Here is a 26,792-nt window from a genome sequence, read left to right on the forward strand (position 1 = left end):
TATGTATTTATTTATTTTTGCATTTAATTTTGATTTTGGCAGATTCCATCCTCCATAGGATATTTAGATATTTATATACTTACTTATTTTTTTCTTATTTTTTATTTTTTTCTTGTTGTCTGTGGGTTTATGTCTTGTTTTGTTTTGTTTAGTTTTCTTTTCAAGGCAATGGTGATATGTATATAGTCTGTGTTAAAAGCTGTTTGTATGTGCAAGAATCCTTGTCTATGGTACCTTGTGTACAACGATTTTCATTTGACAAACTCAATAAAAAGTAAACAAACTTCCCCTCACAGCTCGCTGTCTCACTGTTACTGTCCTACTCTCTCTTCTTCTCTTAAGAATCCCCTGTTTGCTTTGTAAAGCTTTGTGTACAAAATCTATAAAAGTCTGCACACACACATAACCCCTTTATGCTTCACAGTTTAAATCAGCTTTAAAACATGCAACTAATGTATGATTTGAGAGGCAATTTTGTAATTATTCAATTAATTAAAAAAGAAAAGGTGGGACTTTTCCAGCCTTTAAATGGTCTACTGACGACAAACTCGCCGGCACAATCTTCCACCTCACAGTGAAATTCTTTCCAGATCACTAAAATCCATTCAGAACAGTGCAAACAGCGTTTTCCCAGAACCTTTAGAAAACCACTAATCCCACCCGATAACAGTCTGCCCTTTGTGCACACAGTGAACCCTACAACTCCCCTGATCACAAGTACTGCCAGACTAAATTCCTTAGCCACACATATTGCAAGTCTGCAGATACAAGGTGACTTCCTTCAAATACAGAGGCCAAAGACCTACTCTATAGATGTGTGTAACACACAGATAATTGTGCATTGGTGGTGCTAAAATCTTACAGTGTTCATAATAATTTATCTCAATTGTGAATATACTCTATTTGCCTTGATGTTAGACGCAAGTGTATGTTGTTATATCTGGAAACACAAACGTTCTGCTCAACTGAACTGCTGAATTCAACCAAATGATATCACACACACACACAGATGTGAGTCACAGCCAAATTAGAAAGCTTTACTAATTAGTGCCACTGCTGGAAAAAGGAAAAAGAACTTTCAGGAATTCTGAAACGCAACTAAAATCATTCTGGCTGATTAACAAAAATATTATGTATGCAATGAATCATCATAGTGCAGCTTTTGGAAGGGTATATTGAGAGTTTACTGGAATCATCCTGCTGTATTTACTGATGAAGAGAGCAGTAGTGCGTTTTCTTTTCGAGAGATCTACACCACTACAACTACTACTACACAATTGTAAATACAGAGCTATCCAAATGGTAACTCTATATAGTTAAAAAGAATGGTTCCACATGCACTCTGGAAAATATGCTTATTCGCTTTCTTGGCAAGAGTTAGATGAGAAGCTGGATATCATTCTCACATTAGTTTGGTAGATATGTGACTTTTAGGTTGTAGACAGTTTTAAAGCTAATGTCATACTAGCTTGTCGCAAAGGAGGCTAAATAACGCTTCAAAATTATGCAAAATATTGTCGAGGAAAAACTGGCATGACCATTTTCAAAGGGGTCCCTTGACCTCTGACCTCAACATATGTGAATGAAAATGGGTTCTATGGGTACCCACGAGTCTCCCCTTTACAGACATGCCCACTTTATGACAATCACATGCAGTTTTGGGCAAGTTATAGTCAAGTCAGCACACTGACACACTGACAGCTGTTGTTGTCTGTTGGGCTGCAGTTTGCCATGTTAGGATTTGAGCATATTTTTATGTTAAATGCAGTACCTGTGAGGGTTTCTGGACAATATCTGTCATTGCTTTGTGTTGTTAATAGATTTTCAATAATAAATATATACATGCATTTGCATATAGCAAGCATATGTGCCCACTCCCATGTTGATAAGAGTATTAAATACTTGACAAATCTCCCTTTAAGGTACATTTTGAACAGATAAAAGAAATGTGATTAATTGCGATTAACTATGGACAATCATGCGATTAATCACAATTAAATATTTGAATCGATTGACAGCCCTTCTTTGGACAAAGCTAGGCTAGCTTTTTCCAGTCTTTTTTGCTACACTATACTAATCAGCCACAGCTATATGTTTATCATACAGACTCCTGGGTTTATCGATTTTCTCACCTAATTCTCGGCAAGGAAAATAAATGAGAGTATTTCCCGAAACACCATTGAGCTATTTCTTTAAGGTAGTAACCCAGTGATACCAGAAAGACATGGACAAAACAGGGGAGTGCTTGATTTAACAGTTTTGGGTGTGGAACGGTGTCAATTCAAACCCATGGTACTTTTTGAAACTAACTTAGAATATATCTTGTGACCCATCCCCCACTCTAATCGCAAGATTCCCAGGCCTCCTTCTCCTCCTCCTCAGAGGGCTTAACTCTACTCCTGGTGTCCCAGATTACACAGCCAATTAGGGCGAAGGCAAAGCCCCTTCTGCTACCAAGCCTGATCAGAGAGTGGTGTGTGTGTTCGAGTGTGTGTGTGTGTCATGTTACTGTCAACCTGTTGTGAGGCAGCACAAGGACACAGAATGTCTCAGTGTTCTGAAGAGGAACCTTCAATGATCTATAAATAAAAAAATGGTGAACGCTGATCAGGAGGACAAATAGACTCTGTGAAGACTGTGGAATTTAATTTACCAAATAAACTGGTAAAACAAAGTTCGGAAACTTGTGTTTGGTAGATTATTTCTCTGTTGTTACAATGCTAATGGTCATTGTATTTTACATCGTTGGAAAGCCTGTTTATTTACCTTCGTAATGATGTCACACTTGTAAGGATCATGCATTTGTGGGATGAGCAGCACAGCTGATTATGTGGGGAGCGCCCAAGAAAAATTTGCCAAAATGCTCCGTCAATGGTAAACAGTGTATTCTCCTGTTGGTGTTGACTCTTGTTTTGAGTTGTTTGGTGGATTGGATGATTGAACTCTCTATCAGTAACAAGGAACAAACAAGACATATTGGCTATTTTACACTTCATTCATTTAACACACTGTCAGGAGTCTCGGTAGCGGTGGAAGATCCATATGCAGCCACAACAGCCTGGCACCTCCTCATCATGCTGGTCACCAACCTGGTCACACGTTGCTGTGGGATGGCGTTCCATTCCTCAACCAGGATTCATTGCAGGTCAGCCAACGTGGTTGTGTTGGTCACTCTAACACGTACAGCACGCCCAAGCTGATCCTTCAAGTGTTGAATTGGGTTGAGGTCTGGACTCTTGGCAGGCCGTTCCATTGTCTCTACTCCCACATTGTGGAGGTAGTCTGTGATAACCCTGGCTCTGTGGGGGGGAGCGTTGTTTCTTGGAGGATGAAGTTAGGTCCCAGATTGTGGAGATATGGGATCGCCATTGGCTGCAGAATCTCATCCCGATATCTCACTGCATTGAGATGGCCTTCAATGATGACAAGCCTTGTTTTGCCAGTGAGGGAGATGCCGCCCCACACCATGACACTGCCCCCACAAAAAGCTGTTACTCCATCGGTGCAACAATCAGCATAGCGTTCTCCACGTCGTCTCCATACTTTGACCCTGCCATCCAACTTTGGCAGACAGAACCTGGACTCATCACTGAACATGACATTCCCCCACATGTTCAGGTTCCATTGTTTGTGTTGTCGACACCAGCACAAACGGGCCTGACGGTGAAGGGCAGTCATTGCAGGCTTCCTGGTAGCCTTATGACAATACACTGTTTACCATTGGCAGAGCATTTTGTCAAATTTTTCTTGGGCGCTACCCACATAATCAGCTGTGCTGCTCATCCCACAAATGCATGATCCTTACAAGTTGGACATCATTGCGAAGGTAAATAAACATGCTTTCCAACCATGTAAAATACAATGCCAATTAGCATTGAAACAACAGAGAAATAATTGACCAAACACAAGTTTCCAAACTTTGTTTTTCCAGTATATATATTATCCAACCTGAATTGTGCAAACAATGTGCTGGGCTTCCTTCATTTTCACATGTGAATTGAATATACTTCAGACTCTATAGGAAGCGCAGAGTTGTCAAAGTTGTTATGGATTTCATTATATTTTATTCAGCAGTACCAACAGCTGAGAAATAAGAAACTGATTTAAATTCATAAGCAAATCCCAACAAATACGGTGTGTGTGTGTGTATGTGTGTGAGATAGTCCAGGGAGGTGCTTTCTGAAAATGAGCCACACATGAGCAAAACAGAAAAAAAAACTGGAGCTCCTGCCTGAGTCTTTCTCTCTGTTGTTGACCCTGTGGGCTGTGCTGAGGAATGCATTTGGAAGACCACTGTGCGCATGCAATGTCTGCGTTATGCCAATGAAAATGCACACTCAAAACATTCTGCCACTTTCACACATACACATCATTCAGTTATCTGAGGTCACTTCCTCAACGGTAGCTGCAGAGTTTCCAGTGTTTGCGTGGGTGGTGCTGCCGTATCTGGCGAGGCCTCTGGACTTGGGTCCCGTGAAGGACGACCTGCTACCTTGTTGAACGTGGACGCCAGGAGGATCCTCGCTGTCGTTATTACCATCACTCTCTGGTTCAAGGTCGTCGTCCTCATCTCTGTTGTTTATCTGTTCTCTGTAGGGTATCAGGGTACTGCGGATGAAATGTCTATACGACTTGCCAAGAATCCCAACGCTGATTTAAGAAAGAAAGAAAGACAAGTAATTTTTTTTATGCTATCTTGGCACAAAAACCCACACATGAAATAAACACAATATATCTAAATGTGGAAAGTATTAGTCTATGAATCATTCTACTCTTTCAGTTGATTAAAGATCTGGTTACATGGCAATAAAGATTCTCATTAATTACATATGAAATCTGAGATTATTCAGTTAAAACTAGATTTAAAGAAGCACAATATGACCCCCAGGGAACACTGATAATAGAGTCATGGAGAGAGTGGATATTACTCCACATAATGACAATAGTGTTAAATTTTTCATACTATTTACCAATTTCTAAGAAGCTGAAACAAAACAAGCAGGAGAAAAAATAAGTGTTTCTTATGTGAAGTGTGGCTCGCCGCAATAATCACACTTTTCTGCGGCCAGGAGGCGTGCTCATGTGTGTCAGGCGGGAAGAAATTCTTTGTAACATAGGTCAACATGTCACAGGAGTCACATGACTTTGTTTACTTAATGGCTGCGGGTGCTCTCTGGCCGTACTCCGCTGCTAAAAGTTAAACTTATACCAACTTTTGTTTGGCCGCAGCTCGCTGAGCTCGGGAGTGGCTGCGGCACCTTTTTATAGACATTGCATAGCAGCTCGCCGCAGGCCGCACTTTGCCACTACTCTGGTGGGAATTCGGTGTTGGGAGTTGGTGAACCAAACCAGAACTAAATTGCCAAAAACACGACACCAATTGCATCCTCATGTGGCTCTGTATGCTGGATGACTAAGTAGATAACTATTTGCTAACAAGTTAGCTAATAGTTCATCAGTGGTGTGTTTCCGTGAGTTTTTTTAGGAATATTTCTGGGACCCTAGTGGTCACAAGTCACTTTATGTCTCTGACATCATTGTACACATGGCAGTAATCGTTATATGGCAGTAAGGAAACAAATCCCATCCTCCTGAGTGTAATATGTGACATATTGTGTGATGTTTTACACCACCTGACATTGGCCAGCTGCTGGTTGAGCTCCTCCGCCAGGGCCTTGGTGTCACAGTGCTTGGCCAACGGCGGGCTCTGCCTCCCGGCCCGGCTGCCGAGGAACAGATGGGGTGACCGTTCTTTGGGCGAGGGCAGCAGACATACCATCAGTGGGGATCGCTGATTAACTATGCTGCTGAGAGCTGGACGCCTCTGGGACGTTCTGGGGGGGAAAAAGTCAGATCACAGAGCGGGGCGAAGAAATTTGCATGAATTTATTGTATATTAACACCCAAAGAGAAACATGCATATGTAAAAAAATATGTATTTGGGGAAACCATAGACTGTATGGAGATGGATGACATGACAGCTCCAATTTCTCTCTAATACTCACTCGACAGGAAGTATAAAATAAGAGAATACACTTATGAACTTTCACTGTACATCTTTTAAACCGTTAATTAAACCAAATATTATAAAAGATCTGTCTTCATAGTAGACATGCACAGACAGCAGCTGTATAAGCATTTTAAAAAGGAGACATTCCTCACGTGTTCCATTGTGTCATACATACTTACTGTAGAGTACCCATGGTGGAAAGTTAAACAAAACCCAAACTAATTAATCAGGGAAGCTGCTGTGGTAGCTAAATTCTCAATATCCAGGTGCAAATACAAAAAAAAATATACAGTGTAATGTTTTTTATTTTCTTTTCAATGTCTGCAAGGCAGCTGGAAGCCGTGTCGACGTTCCTCCAAATCATGTTGTGTGCATCCACCCTCAGGAGGGGAGCGAGCTTCAAGCTCAGCTTTTTGATTGTTTGGTCTCAACCTGACAGCAGGAAAGAGCACCGGGCCTCTGACACCTTACACAACTGCCAATCTCGTGTCAGACACAGCAAAGCAACATAAAAAACAGGCTGTCAGACAGTCCCTCCTATCGGACAGAGCTGTGAATCTGTCTACATCAATCATCATATTCCAGTTAGAGGTCTGACACGACATCCGTCAAACAGACAACTTTACTGCCGGAGCCATTCACTTATTTACGCTGTAAAATGTCGAATCAGGGTCAGGCTGGTGGAACATATGGATGGTTAGACAATAGATCATATTAGTTAAAGAGTCTTTAATCAATATTTTTTTCTTTGCGCACAATTCTTATTTCTCTCAAATTTTGTTTACAAATTTGTTAAAAATCTGTGTTAGTGAGCACATGTCCTTTACCAAAATAATCCATCCACCTGACAGGTGTGGCATTTCACCTGGATGTGCCAGATGCTATTGAAGGTACCACTCAAGTCGGTTAAGACGGCGGACCGCGTCAGGTCAAGACCCCGGTGGGGACGACGAGCACACAGATTCCCCCAGATGGTTCCTTACAGTGTGTGCAGAAAGTCTTTGGTTGTGCAAACCAACTGTTCAGCTGTCCAGGTGGCTGTTCTCAGACGACCTTGCAGGTGAAGAATCCAGATGTGGAAGACCTGCGTTGGCATGGTTACTATGGCTGTCGTGGTAAAGGAATTTCCCCTGCGGTGATAATGATAACAGCTTCCTCCCACAGTCCAAAGACGTGGTCTGCGGTTGTGAGGCCAGTTGAATGTACTGCCAAATTCTCGGAAACGACACTGGAGACGGCTCATAGTAGTAAAATGAACATTCAATTCACGGGCAACAGCTCTGGTGGACATTCCTGTAGTCATCATGCCAATGGCTCCCTCAAGACCTGTGACATCTGTAGCATTGTGTTGTGTGATAAAACTGCACATTTTAGAGTGGCCTTTTATTGAGACCAGCCCGAGGCACACCTGTGTAACAATCACGCTGTTTAATGAGCATCTTGATATGCCACACCTGCCAGGTGGATGGATTATCTTGGCAAAGGAGAAGTGCTCACTAATGCCTAGTTCACACTACACGACTTTAACACAAAAGCCCCTGATCAGAGGCAAATCGCCGTTGGCTCCCTGCTCGCACACTGGCGCTGGAACACCATGTGTGAACTGTTCAAAGACATGAACCGAGAGGCTCGCCGATGCCTCGCAGACACATTCCAGATATCCAGCAAGCTAAATATCTGGACCTGTCGGAGACTCCGGCCACGAGCTACAGCCAATGAGAGCGTGAGACACGGGTTGAGGGAAAACCTGTGGGAGGAGGGCTCGCCTGTAACAATGGGAACTTTACTGTATGTGTTGCATATGCAACACGGAGCAAAGTTGTTGTTGCACCTACAGTAGGGGAATAAATAGTTAAAAAGAGTGTGGAAACAGGATATTTTGTGAACACACGTATCAACAACAACATCAGAAGTGTGACTCGCATATGGTATCACATCATTTACCATGTATTTCTTGTGTGTATTTTCTTGACAAAACGTAGTTGGAGACCTCATCAGGGATTCCTCCTGGTGAAAGATCTGTGTGATCTGTAGTGTGCGACCTTCTGCCAGTCATGTAGTGTGAAAACCACAACGATTTAAAGCCTCACGATTACAAGACAGCAAGTTGTGTAGTGTGAACAGTACAGCGATCTGACCATTTTGAAAGTCGTGTTGTGTGAACTTGGCTTTACATGGATTTTAACAAATTTGTGAACAACATTTGAGAGATAAGCCATGAAAATGGGAGCAAAAAGCGTTTTATGTTTTTGTTCAGTGTATATTAAATTTGTCGCTGGCAACGATGAACCCACAGAGAATTATCACCTGACTCTGAAGTTACCCTCAGGTCTACGGAGGTTTATAGCTTTGTTTAGCTTTTTGTTTTGGTTGTCAGGCCTTCAACTTTACTGTTTAGGTTCACCACTCTCATCAGAAATGTTTTCGGCAGCAGCCAGGCAGCTGTTTTTTAGCAACAACAAAAAAAAGACCACTGTATGCCACCTGTCCTCAACCCAACCTTTACTCCACTTTAACTTACCTGTGCTTGAATGCGCCACTACATCCCGTCTCCTTGGGGTCAGCTTCTCCCGTCTTCACTGAACCATTAACGCTGGCGAAGGCCATTCCTGAGTCTCTCTCAGTCCTATTCCTCATTGCCGTGTTGAAGGTGTCAGAGTACAAAAGACGCCCCACCTCCTCTTGGATGTCCCTCAGGTCCTTCCTGCCAAACGTCACCCAGGCCACAAAACAGAAGAAGCTGTACAAGCACTAGAAACGGAGGGCAAAAAATAGTGAAGTGTCACTCAGAGTTCTTTATACTCAAATCAATTCTTTCCTTAATGCAATAGCTAGTTTGGTTCAAGGATAAATTGAATAGATATTCAACATGCTTTCTTTCTCACGGCCACTTACTCTTCCGTGTTTTTAAAAAGGTCACTACAGCTATTTCTGTCCTCATAAAAAGGTCACATACAGAGCAGGCAATAAGCTGCTGCTGTTAGCGTGATATTTCCCTCCCTGTCCACCCACCTGGCTAAATACTGGGGAGAGCCTGTCCAAGCAAAGCACCTGTGTTGAGTCAACATCTCCTCCCACTAACTAATTCATTACGGCCACCAGGCATAACCAGCACTCAATGTCGTTCTGTTCTGCTCGCTGCCGTCTGTATTCACAGATGGTGAACCGGCCTTCACTTCACTCTGACCAGTTGAAGGCTTCGGGTTTTTTTTCTGTGCAGATGAGGCAATATAGTTTCGGATGTTTCAACATGCTGCTTTTGCAAGGGAAGACATTTCAGGTCAGTTTCGAGTCAAAAAGTTTTCTAAAAAATGAGAGGAATGCTAAGTGGATTAATTGGAGCGGCCCATTTGCATTTAAGGTGATTAGTACGTTTGTAGCACATTGTAGGATTCTTATGGCGCCTACCGCATGCAGCAGCCATCGTGTGCTGTTTGACGACATCCAGCCCCTGGAAAAACACACATAAGAGCTTGTTGTGACAAACTGGTTGGCTTCTATTCATGGATGATATGATCATTTTAGCACTGGGGTCTAACATTTTGGTCAAGAATCTGTTTGTTGCATTACTATATTTCTAGCAGATAACTATATTTCAATAACTTTATTGAGAGCAAAACTTTTTCAAGAGAGACCTGAGAACAAAGAACAACACTTAAATGTCAGACCTGAGATACAACTGCACAACTAGAAGTGTACAAGAAACCATGCACACGCTTGATCAAATATGAGTAACTTAATCAAGAAACAAAATAAACAATAAAAAGAATTGCAAGAGTCATAAAGAGCATTGGATAATAAAGCTCCAAAACTAATGAAGGAGTCGAGCGTGAGACTTGTTTGCTGTTCAGTTCAATTAAGTTAAGCTACCTCTTTTTCTTACCGTCTCTCAACTGTATTAGTGTTATATACATATATATTAGGGCTGTCAATCGATTAAAATATTTAATCCCATGATTGTCCATAGTTAATGCCGATTAATCGCAAATGAATAACACATTTTTTATCTGTTCAAAATCTACCTTAAAGGGAGATTTGTCAAGTATTTAATACTCTTATCAACATGGGAGTGGACAAATATGCTTGCTATATGCAAATATATATATACATGTATATGAATATTTGTGCTATTAATGAAAATACACTTTATCTACACAACGTAAATAAAATGTATGAGATGGTTCCTCGCAGATCTTACTTTGGGCTAGAATGACAGCTGAGTGTTGGTGATGGCTTTTGTGCCTTATCCCATTCAGATGATCACTTCAAAGCCTACATATCATAAAGATTTCCCCAAATGAACCTAATCTAATTCATATAAATCCTACCCGTATTTGTGATTTTCAGCATAAATGTCATCTCCATCCTGGTAAATATACAACCGAGTGAAAACATAGCAGAGGGAATAGTACTTCCTCTGTCTACCACCTGTTCTGAAACTGAACAAATACTCACTTGTGATATGATGGTGTGTCCAGGTCCATGATTAGGTTGAAGTAGCGGACAGCCAGCTTCTTTTGTACTATCTCCTTTTTGGCCAAAGTCTCTGCCTTCATCTTGTGCTCGGTGAAGAGGTCTACACTGGCAGGTTAGGAAGGGAGTGAGGGTGTAAAAATACAGGACAGAGAAGAGACCATATGGGATTGGAAGAAGAAAAACATATAAAGAAATAGAGGTCACAGACATTGGTGGAACTGTGATATAAAAACATACCACAACATTAAAGTGGCACTAAAGACAACACTCTTCCATTCTTAGCATACTTACGTCATGAAAGACTTAGATGATTTCTCCAGAGAATTGTGTTCAAAGAAAAAAGACAGGTAAAGGAGAAGGGCAGCCAGGACTTCATCAAGCTCTTTACTCCTGGACACAGACGAGCAATTAGCATCAGTGTAGGACATCTCTAGTCATACAGTGTACAACAGTGGAAACCGTGTGCGTATATAAAATTGTGGCTGCGGTCGGAAAGTAAAACAATTGCATCCTAATGTCTTTTCCTAACCACTTTTCCTTGACCTCGATGGAAAACATCATGAGGTCATGGAAAGATGTGAAGGAGAATTCATAAGGACTTGGGAAAAAGACAACCGTGGTGTTAGGAAAATCCGATTGCACTTCACTAGGCTCCATAATGATGATGCGACGGCGGCGGATGTCGTAAAGCTGTAATTCAAGAGATCTGTAATTCTATTTGGACTAGTACGATTCAAACTACTCTTGCCATTCATGTGTATGGGGTTTCTCATCACAGATATCTACAATTTAGTTGCAGATATCCGCATTGTGAATTACGGATATCCGCAACTGAATTATGACTAGCCGTAATTCCAGTTTCAGATATCTACAATTTAATTCTGACAAGTCAGAATTCCAGTCCAAGATATCTTTAATTCCAGTCCAATATATCTACGTTGTCCTTTTTAGATATCTTGAATTAAGTTTTAACTAGTCAGAAATACATTGTAGATATATTGAACTGGAATTATGACTAGTCAGAATAATATATATATATAGACAAATCATAAGAAAAAAGAAAAAGTGGGTAGGGAGAGGGCTTAAGGGGTGGTTTGGAATTGGGCCTTAGAGAATTCGACCAGCTCTTTAAGTTTAAGTCTTATCATTAGATACTTCCGGGTCATTTCACTCTGTTAGGAACCTTCCTTAGCAAAAAATACTTTTCGACCGCAGCCCGTTTCTTTGTCTTCCTTACTTCAATACAGCCAAGAAGCAGAAAGGAATAGGAAGCGAGTAATTCTCCTGCAGCAAACTGACAGCCACCTCTACAATACAGAGAGTAAGAACAGGGTCAAAGGTCATCTAGCACTCACCGGGCATAGAAATATGTCATTCTTTGGCAAAATGCTACTTATAATATAATTTGATATGATACAGTTTGGAAAAGTAATCACTAAGAAATAGTGGTCATAATTTGGTTGCCCATAAAACCTTTTGGGGGTACTCTAGGGATACCAGTGCAAGCTCTGAAGTAATGGAGCACGTAATCATAAATGCAAATCTGCATCTGTTCAGCAATAACCAATGCTCTTTCAGGAGACAGAGAGGAGTAGCTGAGTATTATAGTTATGAGTCAAACAACATATTGACACTTGCGTTTAACATCATCAGTGGTGATGCGGCCCCCTTGATTCTTCAATACGAAGGACCTGTAAGCATGCAGATGAGCAGGGCTCAGGCTCTTTCTGATGCTTTGGCGCCCTCTATGGTTCGACGTGGAGATCTCAGCCAACCTGAGGAATAAGCATAGACTGTATAAAAGGAGGTGGACATACAGGGGAATAAGCAATGATGAACATGTGCAGGTTGGTCTGTGAATGTGAGGAGCAAAACATTGTGTGCAATTACAAAAAAAGATGGGTCATCATAGGGCTATGTTTCTTCTGCTTTTCATATAATCATAAACACAGTTGAATAACTAGTGCATATACAGTATTTAGTTGCTTGTTGAGTCAGCCTACCATTCTGATCGCTGCTGAAGATCGCTGAAATTGACATTGATTTGCCTCCTTTTCCTCAAAACGCCCTCCTCTGTTGGACCAGAACTAAAAGAGATTGAAGATGTTTTAGCTATATCATATATTATGTCAAGACAACGCAGGCAAAAACATTGTTTTCCATGCACTGATCACATTTTGAGATGTTGCTTCCATGACATGTCTTCTTTCAGACTAGTTGCTGTTTATTTTACTACACTTCTTCACCTCTGTTGATTTCTCCTAAATTCACCAAAAGTTAGCATTAGATAATGCCTTATTTGCATATTTAAAACATAACATTTCAGAAAACTTGTTATACAAAAAATAATTGTCTTAATATCAGTAATCAACTGGGAAAGTTTCATGGTGATATTCACCTGTAGTGTCTACTGTGTACTGTTTTCTCAAAACGTGTTTTTTCTCAGACTGTGAGCCATAAATCTCCACTTCAGTAGCACTTACATACACCAAACCTTCCAGTTTTATTCCCATCTATATTCTAAAGGTTTTTACAGATGGGTTTGTTCATATATCATTCATAGCCTCATTTATAGAACATTTTATCCCTAAAAACATGTTAGAAATGGATTTTCTATGGCTGTGCACAGTATTTTCTGTTTTCAGTTTTCTGTTTTTATATATCATTCATTGATTTATACAATATTTTATTCCAAAAAACATGGCTGTATTTTTATGGTTGTTGATGGTATTTTCTGATTTATGGAGTGATAAAAAGAGATATCCAAAATCTCCTCTATAAAAGCCTTTGACTAATATGTCAACAAAATGAAACAATAATTTTGAGCCTGGCTTTATCCAATATTCAGATTTCTGTTCTGGAAATGTGAGCAGATTAGTACATATTTAATAAGATAATGCCTCATTTGCATATTTAACCACAAAACTCAGGAAAAGAATTACAAACAATAATTGCCTTAATGTAAATAATCAACTGGGGATGTTTCATGGTGATATTCACCTGTAGTGTCTTGCAAAATGTATGGAATTTTACAATCCATATCTTTAAAGGCTGTTCTCTCAAAATGAGTTTTTTTTCTCACTCTGAGCCATAAACCTCCACTTCAGTAGCACTTGCATGCACTCAACTCTCCAGTTTCATTCCTATCTATATTCTGAAGGTTTTTACAGAGGGGTTTGTTCATGTATCATTCATAGCCTCATTTATAGAACATTTTATTCCTAAAAACATGTCAGAAATGGAGTTTTTATGGCTGTTGACTGTATTTTCTGTTTCATTGAGTGATGAAAAGAGATATCCAAAATTCACTCTGTAAAAACCTTTGACCCTAATATGTCAAAAAAAAAAAATAAAACAAGAGTTTTGAGCCTGGCTTTATCAAATATTTACATTTCTGTTGTGGAAGTGTATGCAAATTAGCACATCTTTAATAAGATAATACCTCATTTAAAAACCTTTGACCCTAATATGTAAATAAAAGAAAGAAAGAAAAGAAACAAGAATTTTTGAGCTTGGCTTTATCAAATGTTTACAATTCTGTTGTGGAAATGTATGCAAATTAGCACACAGTTAATAAGATAATACCTCATTTACTCCATTTTATGGAGTAATGAATATACAAAATTCCTTCTGTAAAAACCTTTGACCCTAATATATATATATATAAAAAAAAAAGAAAGAAAAGAAAGAAACATTTTGAGCATGGCTTTATCACATGTTTACATTTCTGTTGTGGAAATGTATGCAAATTAGCACATATTTACCTCATATGCATAATTAATAAGAATAATATTTCATAAAACATGTAACACAAAAATGAATTTCATTAATCTAAGTAATCAACTGGGGAAGTTTCATGTTGTTGTTTTTTAACCCTATTCACCTGTGGTGTCTCCCCTTTGTCTCGAGGCTGTTAGCACGTGCAGTATGCGAGCTGTTAATTAGACCCAGCTGCTCTCACCTGATCAACTCCAGTGTCCGAGTCTCCTCCCTCCACACCCAGCGGCCTGGAGGCGGCACACTCACCTGAAAGGTAACCTTACGTTATTACCTTTAATGTCAGACACAGCTTTAAATGTGTAACATTGACATTTAGTGTAAATATTGAGCATTGACGTTACTAAGTTATAATTAAGTTAGAAACTGCAGCACAAGCACCGGTAGTAGGTTAGCTATGCTAGCCAAAGAGTAGTTAACAGTAACTAACTTATAACGGTATCAAACGTTTTGTTTTTGTCACACAACGTCTTTAAAAACGTTTAAAGTTCGTCCGTATCAATGTGGCAACTCACGTTTCTCAGCTCCTCGGGATATTTCGGCATTTTTGTGAACAAAACTTTCTCCAGGTTGACTCGAACTTCTTCCTCCGTGCAGTTGGTTAATGTTAGTTAGCACTGTTGCCAGGCAACAGCCAATGGTGAGGGAGGGGCCCCCTCTGACGTAGGGTCGTGTCTAGAAGGTAACCCACAAATTGCGAAAACTTACAAAAACTATAGAAAAACTTGTAAAAACTCTCGCGAGATACGATGACCTTTCTCAACTTTAACCATTCGAGGGTGTCAGTGACATGCATGTCACAGCCTAAGAGAAAACCACAACAACACATAATAGATGTAACTCACAGTCTGCCTTTTATTTACTTAGGAGGGCGGTCTGCAGGACAGATAATAATGCACAGTGCACTTTCATAGACTAAGCTACTGGAGTTACCCTGCACTACACTCATTTTTAACAGTCTCTTCTGCACTATATTCACTTTTTTAATAGTCCTGTATAACAGCTGTTGCCCTGCACTATATTCAGTTTTAACAGTTTTCTTCATCTCCATGTATTTTTATATCTGGTATATTTTTTTGTACTTTGTACTTTGCACTTTCAACTTTTTTACTGCCTTTTTACTAACATGTTTTGCACTATGAAACTGTGATGCTGGAAACTTGAATTTCCCTCGGGATCAATAAAGTTACTATCTATCTACCTCATGTTTTTTTTTTTTTACATTTATCCTTTGATATTTCAATATATTGTTATTAATTGTTTTTTGTTTGTTTGTTTGTTTTATTGACACAACAAACATTAATTACTTCTTTATTGTTTTCTTCCATTTACATGCATGTTCTTTTTAAATATCTATATATTGTAATTTGCTCAATGAATTGTATATATATGTTTTTGTTTCTATTTTGTTCTTTTTTATTTTTATTTATTATTGAATTGACGCTTTGGCAATATTGTTCACCTGACAGTCATGATCAATAAAGCAAATTGAATTGACAGGGGTTCTCAGTAATCCCAGCTGTAAAACATGGTTGAATACAATGGATTTTCATATGCTCTATATGTGTAATTGGCATTGACAGTGTTTTTACAGTATGCAGCACTGTGCCTCCCAGATCCCAAAATGACTTCATGTTACTGGAGTTTTATAACAGTTTGGTCATGAAGTGTTAATATAAAATGTTTTTGTCTGAACTGGACTTTCATACTTCACATGCTTAAGGTGAAGCTTTAGTTAATCTGTTTTAGGACTGCACCTGCAATGAAATATCTGAGAATGAGAACTTTCTTCAAAGACTTTTTAGATAAACTTGTACTGTTTGGAGTAAGGATAATTTCACAGATTGTGATATCTTTATACATTATTAACCTGCTTTTACACCATATCCATACCAGCATATTCCCAAACCAAAACACTGGACTCAATTAATGTCACTTATCTATATATTAAATTGTATATATCATATCTTAATACCCTGAAACTACTGTATACAGTAGCTTATATATGTTCTTCAATTATTTTTTTAAAGGTATATTAATATATAAAGTAATTGTTAATCTTGTCAATAATACACAACAGCTACCCAGATGGTTTCAATAAGGCCACGGACATCTTGTTACAAAATAAGTTTTATTTGGTCAGGCATTCAAAACTCTATATTGTTACAGCTCTTGAAGGCTTTATGAAAATACATGAGTTTAAAACTGTGGTCTAAACTTTGCTCTTTGGAGTGAGGAGGTGTACATTTTCAGTCAGGTAGTCCAGACCCCAGGCTCGCTGTCTGTCTCCCAGGGCATCCTGCGGCTGCAGCATTTCCATATCACAGCTGTTCCCTAAGGAAATTGTGATATGGTGGTTAATTTATAGTTTTATGATCGTACAGAAACACACTCAGTCACAGTTGTTCTTAATATCACTCACCAAACAGGCTCTTTACTTGCTCATCAGGCACTAAAAAGGGAGGACCTGAAAGACAAATACAGTCACACATATATTTAATTTTTCATCAAACACACTGACCCCATTCAGACATTTTAAACTGCAAAATAAATGAATATTTTATTTTGTTTTAAGACCAGGGATGTGTATGACTCTCTATACAGTGCCTGATGTTTTAGACACAATGTGGACAGTTACCTTTATATAGTTCAGGATTGTACAACAAAGTGTCCAAAAGGTATCTGCAGTCTTTGGCCATCAGAGAAATAATGAGAGCAGCATACCTGTGGTATTGTGAGAGAGAATGTGGTCAGACAACATGGAGCATATATATGGTTTTAATCCAACATGTTATGAAACTGTGCTATCTCTAATAAACTGCCTGATGTTAATTTCATAGAATTATGTAAATTATACATTTAAATAGTTTCAAGAGGTTTTAATTGATGATGAACATTATGTTTTAAAATAAACCTCATCTTACTTTTCTCTGTCTCTTGGGTTGATGGCCACTAGAGAGCCCCTGTCCCAAATTGCCCCGAACTGACCCTCAATGGCACTGTGAAATGTAAAGTTTGTGTTAAACAAATACCTGTGCAAGTAATTCAACATCTTTTAAAAAAGGGATAAAAACATGTACAGTTTACTAACCTGGAGAAGTTGAACAGGTCACATTGATATAGAGAGATATTTCCCTCTGAGCTCTGTGGAACAAAGACGGCATGGATTAACAATTTTGTCCATATCTGTGTAATAAATACAACATGTTTTTTCCAGCTACTGTTCCTACATGTGGGTCCTCGTCTTTGCAGAGCTGTAATGAAGCCCATTTCCTCCCTTACAAAGTTCCACAGTAATACTGTTTTTCTTAGAAATTGTGATCCAAATTATTAATAATTAAGCTCCTACCTTGTAAACCTTTGCTCCAGGTATGGCAGCGACAGGCTCCTCGCTGTAGGTCATGTTGTTCTCCTCAAAGAACTGTTTTATAGCCTTTTCAGATATCTCCACCCCAACCACTGAATGGCCCATGTCTGCTAGCCTTGGATTCACAAAGTAAAAGGAATTTAGGGGCACGCTGAGCAGATATTAGCAGAAATGATTACTGAAAATGTACGTTACAAATTGGATCTTCCTTATTGGATATAGCATGCAATTTCATACCACTTCATATCTACAGCTTTCCCACAGAGAGGGAAGAAGAAGCGAACTCCTGTCCGTCCAGAAAGAACTTTATCAATGTTGCTCTCCAGCATCCTGTCAAAAAAACAAAACCAAACAACGACTATTAACAGCAAAACATCAGACATTCCCGTGTATGTATTTTTAATAGTTAGGTTTACTTCATTACTCAATTTAAACTTCTTAACCCTATAAAAAACATGAATGAGGTGGCAGTGTTTTGACTGAATTAGCCTAATTGATAGTCCTTATGTGTGTTCACAAGGCATCTTCTCTGATACTTTTGTTTTCCCTTATCCCACCAAGGAGGCAGATAAAAGTGGGGCTTTTACTTGTGTACATCAGGCTGATGGAAAGTAATTCTGCCCTCCTGCCAGCGTTCCTCCCATTCTCCAAGAGCCATGACCCGATCCGCCTGCGGTGCCAGCATGCTGGTTAGGTTTGCCTGACCCCGACTACTGGAGGATAACACGGAGCAGAGAGACAGAGAGAAAGCACAGAATGGAGAGAACAGCATTTATATATGTGGCTGGAGACAGTGGTGAGTGTGCACATGAATCACACAGTCGCACGTTCCTGCACATTAGGGTGACCAGATCCCAACAAATCAAATGTGGGGCAAAGAGTATGTTTGTGTGGGACAAGGCTGAGAGGTAGTCTAAAATTTTGATATAATGTCTAACTTAAAAAATAAACATTTCTATTCTGCCCTTTACCTCGTAACATCTCTATGCTTTGCCTGAATGCATCCATTGATCTCTTTTTGAGCCAAACGTTTTCTTGTGAGACTCACATGTACTGCGTCGCTTCATGTCGTATTGAAAAATAACTCAAAATTTCTCGGAGAATCGCCTTCCACCGGTTTCACCCCACTTATAAGAAGTCTTTGTTTTAGTTGCATTTCTTTTTTTTGCGGTAGTTTCCATCATCTTCAGCCTAAATCTGCATAGTTTGTGACTTTGCGGTGACTCGCAATTTTCTCCAGTATAGCGTAGCAAAGACGGTGCCCGGTCAACTTGCACTTGACCCACGTGTTTCGTAGTTTGACAGCAAACGCAGCCACATGAAAACTAGAGCCAATGAAAATGTGGGACATCGTCTCAATATGTGGGACAACAACAACAAACTGGGATAAAAATGCTGTGCAGTCCCTCGTAAAGTGGGACACCTGGTCACCCTACTGCACATAAACACATACGAAACAGCTGCATGATGAATGCATGTGTGAAAATTGGGAAATAAAACAAGGCTTTAGAAAGCAGTTAACAAGCTTGCAGGATTACACAACCAGGATTCATATTGGCCCCAAAACACTACTGGTTGATCATTACAGAAGAATGAGCTGTAGACAGAGCAGACAGGAATGAGGTTAAAGGTCACATAAAATAAGATATTCCTTTATTAGTCCCACAGTGGGGACATTTGCACTTATGCGGAGTAATCCGTGCCCTCTAATGTGCAAACACATTGCAAAACAGTAAAGTTACATTTATTTAGCCTGTATAATTAGGCTTATATATATATCAGGAATAACTGACAAAACTGACACTTTTTTTTTTTTTTCATTGACTGGATTTTGTGCAGTTTTATATATGTGCAAATAAAAAATAAATAAATAAATAACTGGTCCAGCTTCTAGAAAAATAAAACTGTTAGTCACGTGAGTAACCAAACTCTGACGTCATGAGGAAATGGCCAAGCTTGCATAACAGAAGAAGTCATGTAAATAAATGAGTTTACTGCTATGATATGCAGAATAACATCAATTAAATATGCCAGATTATGAGCAGAAACTTTTATATTTGTAACACATAACAATGTCACACTAGTAAACGCTTACCTAGCAGCAGCCTGGCATAAAACCAACCACAGTACCTGTAACAGATAACCTGAATCCTGCATGTTTCACAGTTGTAACCAGGTGCGTACCTTTTCTGAATGAAGACAGATTAATGTTTGTTCAGCAGCACACACACAGCAGCACAGACACAGCAGCACACACACAGCGTTGATCATGCAACTATTCCAATCAATACATTCTTATATGTGAGGGTATTTTACTGTCCAGAGTGCAGTCTGTCAGGCGATGCATTTGTCTCACTGCTTGGTTTGACAATGCCTGGACGTCTGAGAAAGCACTGCCTGACAGGCAAAACTCGGGGATTAGAATTACTAAATACTCCTGGGTTTACTTCTGGTTTAGGAGGAGCATCATGCTGCATTCAGGTACATGGGAAATAAGGGAGATACCACCATCCAATTTAACAGCATTACATCAGGTTTAAATGCTTTCCCCTGAGCCTAACGATTATTGTATATGAGCACACTGACTGATTACCATTAAAGAAAATATTGTTCCCTATTGCTGAATATAATATATTATATAAGCATATTATGCTTCCTTTTATCTGCTATGTTGTTCTCTGTGGGAATAAGCAATGGTCCGTGAAGGGGTCCCTTTTCCAAGCAAAATTATAGGCTAAAACTAATTTAATTTCAGACTAGATCAGTGAATAACCTTTTCCACACAAGGCTGTAATTCTTATTCTTATTCTTTATTTGGATCCCCATTAGCTGCCACCAGGGTAGCAGCTACTCTTCCTGGGGTCCACACACAACAAAAACAATACATATAACACATTTTAAAGTAACACAATAAAAACATGTTCAAGACAAATAAAGGAAAAAGGAAAAAGAAAAGAAAAGAAGAAAAACACAAAAACAAAACTGCCGAAAATAATAATGAAAATATTAAATAATAAATAATAATAATAAAAAAACTACAATCAAACAAAATCAAGCTGCAATCCCTCATGTTTGTTCAGGTCGGCCACCAGGGTAATTTTGATGTAATGTGATTTTTTTAGTATTTTTTTAAAACTTGCCTTACTAGGTGCTTCAGGGATCATATTTGGCAACTTGTTCCTGATAGCCCTGTACATAACAGATCTGCACACTGCATCCATTCTGGGTTTTGGCTTGACTAGATCACCCCTAGTGGCCTAATTATCATTTCACTTTGCCACTTACTTGGTTGGTTATAATTAACTAGGCCTATTGCTTTTATTTGTTCATATTGTTCTTCTAGTTACACAATTCCTAATCAAATCCTCAAAACAAATTATACTTTGCTATTTGAATAATGTAATCAATGTATAATCATCTTATTCACCCACTTGAGCATGTCCAAATTTAACTGGACTTCGAAACAATGACGCTTTTTGAGCATAGTGACCTGGTTGGAGCTACCCAACTGGTTTTCAACAAGGCCACAGACATCTTGTGACAAAACAAGTTTTATTTTATCAGGCATTTCAAACTTTATATGTTAGTTCGTAGAGGTTTTATGAAAATACACAAATTTAAAACATTTCTCTAGACATTTTATTTCCATGCACTTTCATTTCCCCCCCAAAAAATGGAACTGTAACAAAAAGATGTCTAAGCATTAAAAAAAAAGGACCATTGTTTGCAATTAAATGTCCAAGATCTGCTTTTCTAAGCTCTCTAAACTTGCAAGTTAGTTTCTAAATGCTCTTTGGAGTGATGAGGTGTACATGTTCAGTACGGTAGTCCAGCCCCAAGCCTCGCTGTCTGTCTCCCAGGGCATCCAGCGACGGCAGCAGTTCCATATCACAGCTGTTCCCTGAGGAAAAGAAATGCACCTTAAAAAAAATGCAATTTAATCTCTGCAGCCTCTGTAGTTGTAGCCAAGTATCATTTTCTACAGTACCATAGTGCTGTTCATATTTTGTGGTTTATTTTATAGTTTCATGATAGAACAGAAACACACTCAGCCATGATTGTTCTTAATATCACTCACCAAACATGCTGTTTACTTGCTCTTCAGGCACTGAAAAGGGAGGACCTGAAAGACGAATACAGTCACAAATATATTTTATATTTCCAAAACTCATACAAACACACTGACCCCTTCCAGACATTTTAAACTGCAAATTAAATGTTTGTTTTAAGACCAGGGATGTGTATGACTCTCTAAACAGTGCCTGATGTTTTAGACACAATATGGACAGTTACCTTTATATAGTTCAGGATTGTACAACAAAGTGTCCAAAAGGTATCGGCAGTCTTTGGCCATCAGAGAAATAATGAGAGCAGCATACCTGTAGTATTGTGAGAGAGAATGTAGTAAGACAACATGGAGCATATGTTTTTATTCCAACATGTTATAAAACTGTGCTATATCTAGAATCATGTTAATTATACCTTTAGGTTTAAATTTAATTTTAGGGTGATTAGTGTCATATATTTTTCAAATGATGAGCAAAATGTTTTAAAATAAAAGTCCTCTGCTATGTTGTTCAATCTTAAAAAAGAATATCTCAAATCTCATTGGAGGGTTCAACCTCATCTTACTGTTCTCTGTCTCTTGGGTTGATGGACGCTAGAGAGCCCCTTCCCAAATTGCCCCGAACTGACCCTCAATGGCACTGTGAAATGGAAAGTTTGTGTTAAACAAATACCTGTGCAAGTAATTCAACATCTTTAAAAAGGGATACAAACATGTACAGGTGACTAACCTGGAGAAGCTGTACAGGTCACATTGATATAGAGAGATATTTCTCTCTGAGCTCTGTGGAACAAAGACAGCGTGGATTAGCAATTGTGTCCATATCTGTGGAAATCTCATTGGATATAGCATGCATTTTCATACCATTTCATATCTACAGCTTTCCCACAGAGAGTGAAGAAGAAGCAACCTCCTGTCCGTCTAGAAAGAACTTTATCAATGTTGCTCTCCAGCATCCTGTCAAAAAAACAACAACATCTGCTATTAACAGGAAAACATCAGACATTACTGTGTATGTATTTTCAATAGTTAGGTTTACTTCATCACTCACTTCTTAACTCTATTAAAAACACTCAGACATAAAAGAAAAAGAATACAGTGGCGATGTTTGGACTGAATTAGCCTAGTTGATAGTCCTTATGTGTGTTCACAAGGCGTCTTCTCTGATATTTTAATGGGATCACTGAAGTGGTAATGTGCATTCACAGTTAATTAATCTTGTAAAATCACACATGCATTTAGAAGACATTTGTTTTCCCTTATCCCACCAAGGAGGCAGATAAAAGTGGGGCCTTTACTTGTTTACACCAGGCTCAGGGAAAGCAATTCTGTCCTCCTGCCAGCGTTCCTCCCATTCTCCAAGAGCCACGACCCGATCCGCCTGCGGTGCCAGCATGCTGGTTAGGTTTGCCTGACCGCGACTACTGGAGGATAACACGGAGCAGAGAGACAGAGAGAAAGCACAGAATGGAGAGAACAGCATTCATATATGTGGCTGGAGACATTGGTGAGTGTGCACATGATTCACACAGTCACACGTTCCTGCACATAAACACACACGAAACAGCTGCACGGTGAATGCACGTGTGAAAACTATTATAACTAATCAAATCCTTCAAGAAAAAAAGCATAATTTGCAAAACGAATAGTCTAATCGTAGAATCATCTTATTCACTCAGTAGAGCAAATTTAACTGGACTTCAAAACAATTTGTTCTGGAGCATAGTGACCTGGTTTGTGCTTTAGAGTTAATTCTTGACCTTGGGAACTGTATAGTTTTATTAAAAAAAGAAAATCCTGCAACCTTTCATTACACATCTGCTTGAGCAGCTGTGAGATTGTAGTATGGTTTGTTTTCTTCATTACGTCCGCCAAGGCCGAAGGCCTATGAAGGAGGTTATGTTTTCATCAGCATTGGTTTGTTGGTTTGTCCATTTGGAGGATTACTCCAAAAGTTCACAATTGGATTTGAATGGAATTTTGGAGGGGTGGGATGTGACACAATGAACAATCCATTTGATTTTGGTGGTGATCCGGATCATGATCCGTTTTCGGGATTTTTTTTTAATAACTCCGCTCAGCTTGTGCATTAACACCACAGGCTTTCAGACATGCACAGTGTAACTGATGATGCGTTCCTGACGTGTCACCCTGCCTCTTTCCTTCTGCCTGCAGAGAGAGGGACAGAGAGAGAGTGAAATTACAGTTGAGTTCGACCAAAGCACACTTGGTGATTGTTGGAAAGAGTAACGACGGCGGTTTAGGTGAGTTTTACTTTGTTTCTCTCCAGTTTGAATGAAGTGTTTTATGATGCTCTGCTACGCACAGCTGATCTCAACATAAACAAAAATACACGTGGATGATTGCGCAAGCTGCACGGAGAGGGGGGGCAATTGTACTCGGGCAGCTTGGCGGAGATCTGCGCTCTCCGAGTGCTATTCTAGTTTGCTATAGAATTTGTTTACTCTGAACCGCCACGCACACATAGAAACACACATCCTGTAATCTATCAAGGTCCACTGACTTTGATAGATTTCTTCTGGAGCTTTCAACCGCAACTCACGGTTTTCCTTAACACCAGGGGTTTCCTTAGGTATGGTGGTGAATGGTAGCCTATTGTTTTAGTGCTGTAATTAGAAGCTAGTACAAGTTGGACTAATTTATTTGATAATGACACAAATGCCAATATTCAAAATGCTAATAATAATAATACTAATAATAATAATAATAATAATAATAATATGTAGGCAGTCCTCATTTAAATTAGGTTTTAATACAATTTATTTATTAACAATTATGGCGTTTTGATTCTTGATGCAGTCTTCTTTCCTTTCTTTCCCTCTTCTCTATAATGGAACCTCACTCAGACTGTGACAGCTGTCACTAATCCTCAGAGATCCTCTACACTGTTGCTCAGTGATTAGTCTCGCTTGCCAGGCCTCTGCCTCTGCCTCTGTCTGTCTCCACACTTGATTCAGTTCAGCACTGTGACTGAGCCAGGAGACAAATCCACACATAAGATATTCTTCCAAAACAAGAAGACAACGTGAAGGAAAGAAAAAGTACACAAGATGTCTTTAATCTGGACACAGGGTGGCGCAAGAGTTGCACAAATGCTCAGTTTCACTGTGGAAGTCCAGTATAAAGGCACTCAGTCACTCTCAGCTCTGTTTCCAGTGATATCATCATGTTGTACCCCATTAAACGTGCACATCCGTGCTAATTAGGCAGTCATGCATACCATTAGGAAGACCCTCGCTACATCAACACAATATATAAAGCATTGGGCTATAATAAAGACACTGTTTTTTTAATAATGCTTTTAAAAAACACAACAGTATACAATGTACTCAGTGGTGGAATGTAACTAAGTACTTAAATACAATTTTAATGTACTTCTACTTTACTTGAGTATTTCCATGTTCTGCTACTTTCTACTTCTACTCAACTACATCTCAGAGGGAAATATGAGACTGTTTTACTCCACTACATTTATCTGACAACTTTACTTACTTTACAGATTCAGATTATTAATACAAAATATAATCACATTACAATCAAATGACACATATTACTGGGTGCATTCCATATTTAAAACACACAAATATTGACAATTTGTATAATTGTTATTATGGCACAGCCCCACCAATGAAACATTTCCACCACCAGCCGTCACTGATGATGGCCTAGTGTTTATTTACACTGATGCATTTGAAACCATAGTTTCCGCAAAGGTGACAAAGATTGCTATCTCTGCAGCCACAATGAACACAGTAGCCTCCATTTAAAGGGCCAAGGAAGAAATGCAACGCCCCTCCACGTCGCTTCAGTTCCTGTGCGTAATTCGGTGTTTCCAAAGGCGCTCCAGTTGTTGTGCGCGCGAGGGGGTCGCATCCAGATGTGTGTGTTTTCCTTTACGGCGCGAGACGAAGACGACGTCGAGGAGCCTCTGGACCAATCAAAGCAGCCCGGAGGCGGGTCGTCGTCGTGTGTGTGTGGACTGTTGTGGATATGGAAAAAATGGACAATTTAACACGCACATTCATCATTCACATCCCGACGGAGGAGACCTGCGCTTTGCACAAGGAATTGATTCGCAAATGCCCGGCCGTGGCGTGAAAAGGAAAAACTACCAGAGAGGGGAGAGGAGAAGAAGAAGCCTGGTTCTCCACCCGGTAAGAGCGAGCTCTCAGCGGGGATCGGACTGGGTGATTTCTGCTGTCTATGTTTAGATGTTCATTGTGGTGCACACCGATATGTGTCTGCTGAGATTATACATTACATTTCTGTATATTCAGAGTAATAGCTCATTGTTTTTTTTTTATCCTGTAGTCTAAAAGGCATTAATCACAATTGCAAGATCATGCTCATAAAAAAATCCAACGCATAGTGCTTAATTGTCCCCATGCACGGTGGCAGCACAGGTTGAGATTGTAAAGATCACTTTTGCGTAAAGTGCGTTTTTTCCCACCTTATAAGACATCCTGACCTGCTCTCAGCTCCTCATATTATAGTGTTTGTGTTGCGCTCAGCAGCAGCGCACGTTTGTCACCGCTCAGATTCTGAGATCTGAGCAGATCTTACAACGACAACAGGAAGACCTTTTGTTGCGATTGTGTATGGAGATGGAATAGTGCCAGAAGGTCACTATAATAACCTGCACTCACTGGAAGTGCAACACTTTAATTCACCCCTGGATTATTATTATCATGAGGCTGTACCAGTCTTCAGCCTATACAGTATTTGACAGCAGCAGCGTGTTTCTGTAACTCCAGGTGGCTGCTGCTGTTTGTTGTAGCAGCAGGGGGTGATGATGATGTGGGTCCACGGTTGTCTGAATGAGAGAGAGGTGCATGCTGGATAATAAAGGAGAAGTAGTTGGTGTTCTGAGCTGTAGCAGCGCCTCTATAGAGCAGCACGCTCAACAGTTCAGTGCGCAACTGTAGTGATTCTGCTTCAGGAGGCTCAGAACTGGATGAACCTGCTGCCTCCACCTGCAACGGATCTCTGTGTCATCCTGTGACAGGTTTCTGGATAGGCGTTCAAATACTGTAGCTGTGTCACTGTATGACTGATGCATTTATGGACCCAAATTA

General features: G+C 39.5%; 3 protein-coding genes and 1 pseudogene across 10 annotated transcripts in view; 1 reads left to right on the forward strand and 3 right to left on the reverse strand.

Annotated features, from left to right (window-relative positions):
- Positions 1–4,044: 4,044 nt before the first annotated feature.
- LOC119503207 (protein phosphatase 1 regulatory subunit 36) lies at positions 4,045–14,909 on the reverse strand. Of its 3 annotated transcripts, XM_037794846.1 has the most exons (11): positions 14,779–14,909; positions 14,448–14,512; positions 12,490–12,573; positions 12,125–12,261; positions 11,724–11,793; positions 10,778–10,876; positions 10,466–10,591; positions 9,419–9,461; positions 8,532–8,761; positions 5,634–5,834; positions 4,045–4,650 (listed from the first exon to the last, which is right to left on the reverse strand). In XM_037794846.1, exons 1-11 carry the CDS (start codon positions 14,806–14,808, stop codon positions 4,374–4,376), a joined length of 1,362 nt encoding a protein of 453 aa, XP_037650774.1. In that variant the 5' UTR covers positions 14,809–14,909; the 3' UTR covers positions 4,045–4,373. The 3 variants fall into 3 exon arrangements, with proteins under 3 accessions (XP_037650774.1, XP_037650775.1, XP_037650776.1); XM_037794847.1 differs by lacking the exons at positions 14,448–14,512; positions 14,779–14,909 and adding an exon at positions 14,251–14,387; XM_037794848.1 differs by lacking the exons at positions 4,045–4,650; positions 5,634–5,834 and adding an exon at positions 7,205–7,841.
- Positions 14,910–16,375: 1,466 nt separating this feature from the next.
- LOC119503208 (probable thiopurine S-methyltransferase) lies at positions 16,376–19,870 on the reverse strand. 4 transcript variants are annotated; one of them, XM_037794852.1, is made up of 9 exons: positions 19,815–19,870; positions 18,218–18,340; positions 17,868–17,960; positions 17,613–17,745; positions 17,355–17,407; positions 17,188–17,262; positions 16,902–16,987; positions 16,686–16,730; positions 16,376–16,597 (listed from the first exon to the last, which is right to left on the reverse strand). In XM_037794852.1, exons 2-9 carry the CDS (start codon positions 18,313–18,315, stop codon positions 16,476–16,478), a joined length of 705 nt encoding a protein of 234 aa, XP_037650780.1. In that variant the 5' UTR covers positions 18,316–18,340; positions 19,815–19,870; the 3' UTR covers positions 16,376–16,475. The 4 variants fall into 4 exon arrangements, with proteins under 4 accessions (XP_037650780.1, XP_037650781.1, XP_037650777.1 ...); XM_037794853.1 differs by having other exon boundaries at positions 18,218–18,343; XM_037794849.1 differs by having other exon boundaries at positions 18,218–18,343; positions 19,726–19,864.
- Positions 19,871–21,412: 1,542 nt separating this feature from the next.
- LOC119503209 lies at positions 21,413–23,238 on the reverse strand (annotated as a pseudogene).
- The window catches only part of ext1c (exostoses (multiple) 1c), a 94,960-nt gene continuing 91,229 nt past the window's right edge, over positions 23,062–26,792 (forward strand). The window contains exons 1-2 of one of the 3 annotated variants that reach the window (XM_037794843.1): positions 23,062–23,203; positions 23,872–23,960. The gene's annotated coding sequence lies outside the window, so the exon portion shown is untranslated. Of the gene's footprint in view, positions 23,204–23,871; positions 23,961–25,197; positions 25,872–26,792 lie in introns of those variants that run through there. The other 2 variants (XM_037794844.1, XM_037794845.1) reach the window with 2 other exon arrangements.

The sequence above is a fragment of the Sebastes umbrosus genome, chromosome 15, assembly GCF_015220745.1.
Source record: "Sebastes umbrosus isolate fSebUmb1 chromosome 15, fSebUmb1.pri, whole genome shotgun sequence".
NCBI lineage: Eukaryota > Metazoa > Chordata > Actinopteri > Perciformes > Sebastidae > Sebastes > Sebastes umbrosus.

Excerpts from the sequence above, each read along its gene's own strand:
- LOC119503207 (XM_037794846.1), bottom strand. The coding sequence starts at position 14,808 with ATGCCGAAATATCCCGAGGAGCTGAGAAAC. Across the intron at positions 14,513-14,778 it reads ATCCCGAGGAGCTGAGAAAC|GTGAGTGTGCCGCCTCCAGG; the intron begins GTGAGTTGCCAC and ends GTTACCTTTCAG. Across the intron at positions 9,462-10,465 it reads GACACACCATCATATCACAA|GGGCTGGATGTCGTCAAACA; the intron begins GTGAGTATTTGT and ends GTGTTTTTCCAG.
- LOC119503208 (XM_037794849.1), bottom strand. The coding sequence starts at position 19,787 with ATGCAGGATTCAGGTTATCTGTTACAGGTACTGTGGTTGGTTTTATGC. Across the intron at positions 17,961-18,217 it reads CATCAGCCTGATGTACACAA|GATGCTGGAGAGCAACATTG; the intron begins GTAAAAGCCCCA and ends TTTTTTTGACAG. Across the intron at positions 17,746-17,867 it reads AAAGCTGTAGATATGAAGTG|GCTAGCAGACATGGGCCATT; the intron begins GTATGAAATTGC and ends TGTGAATCCAAG.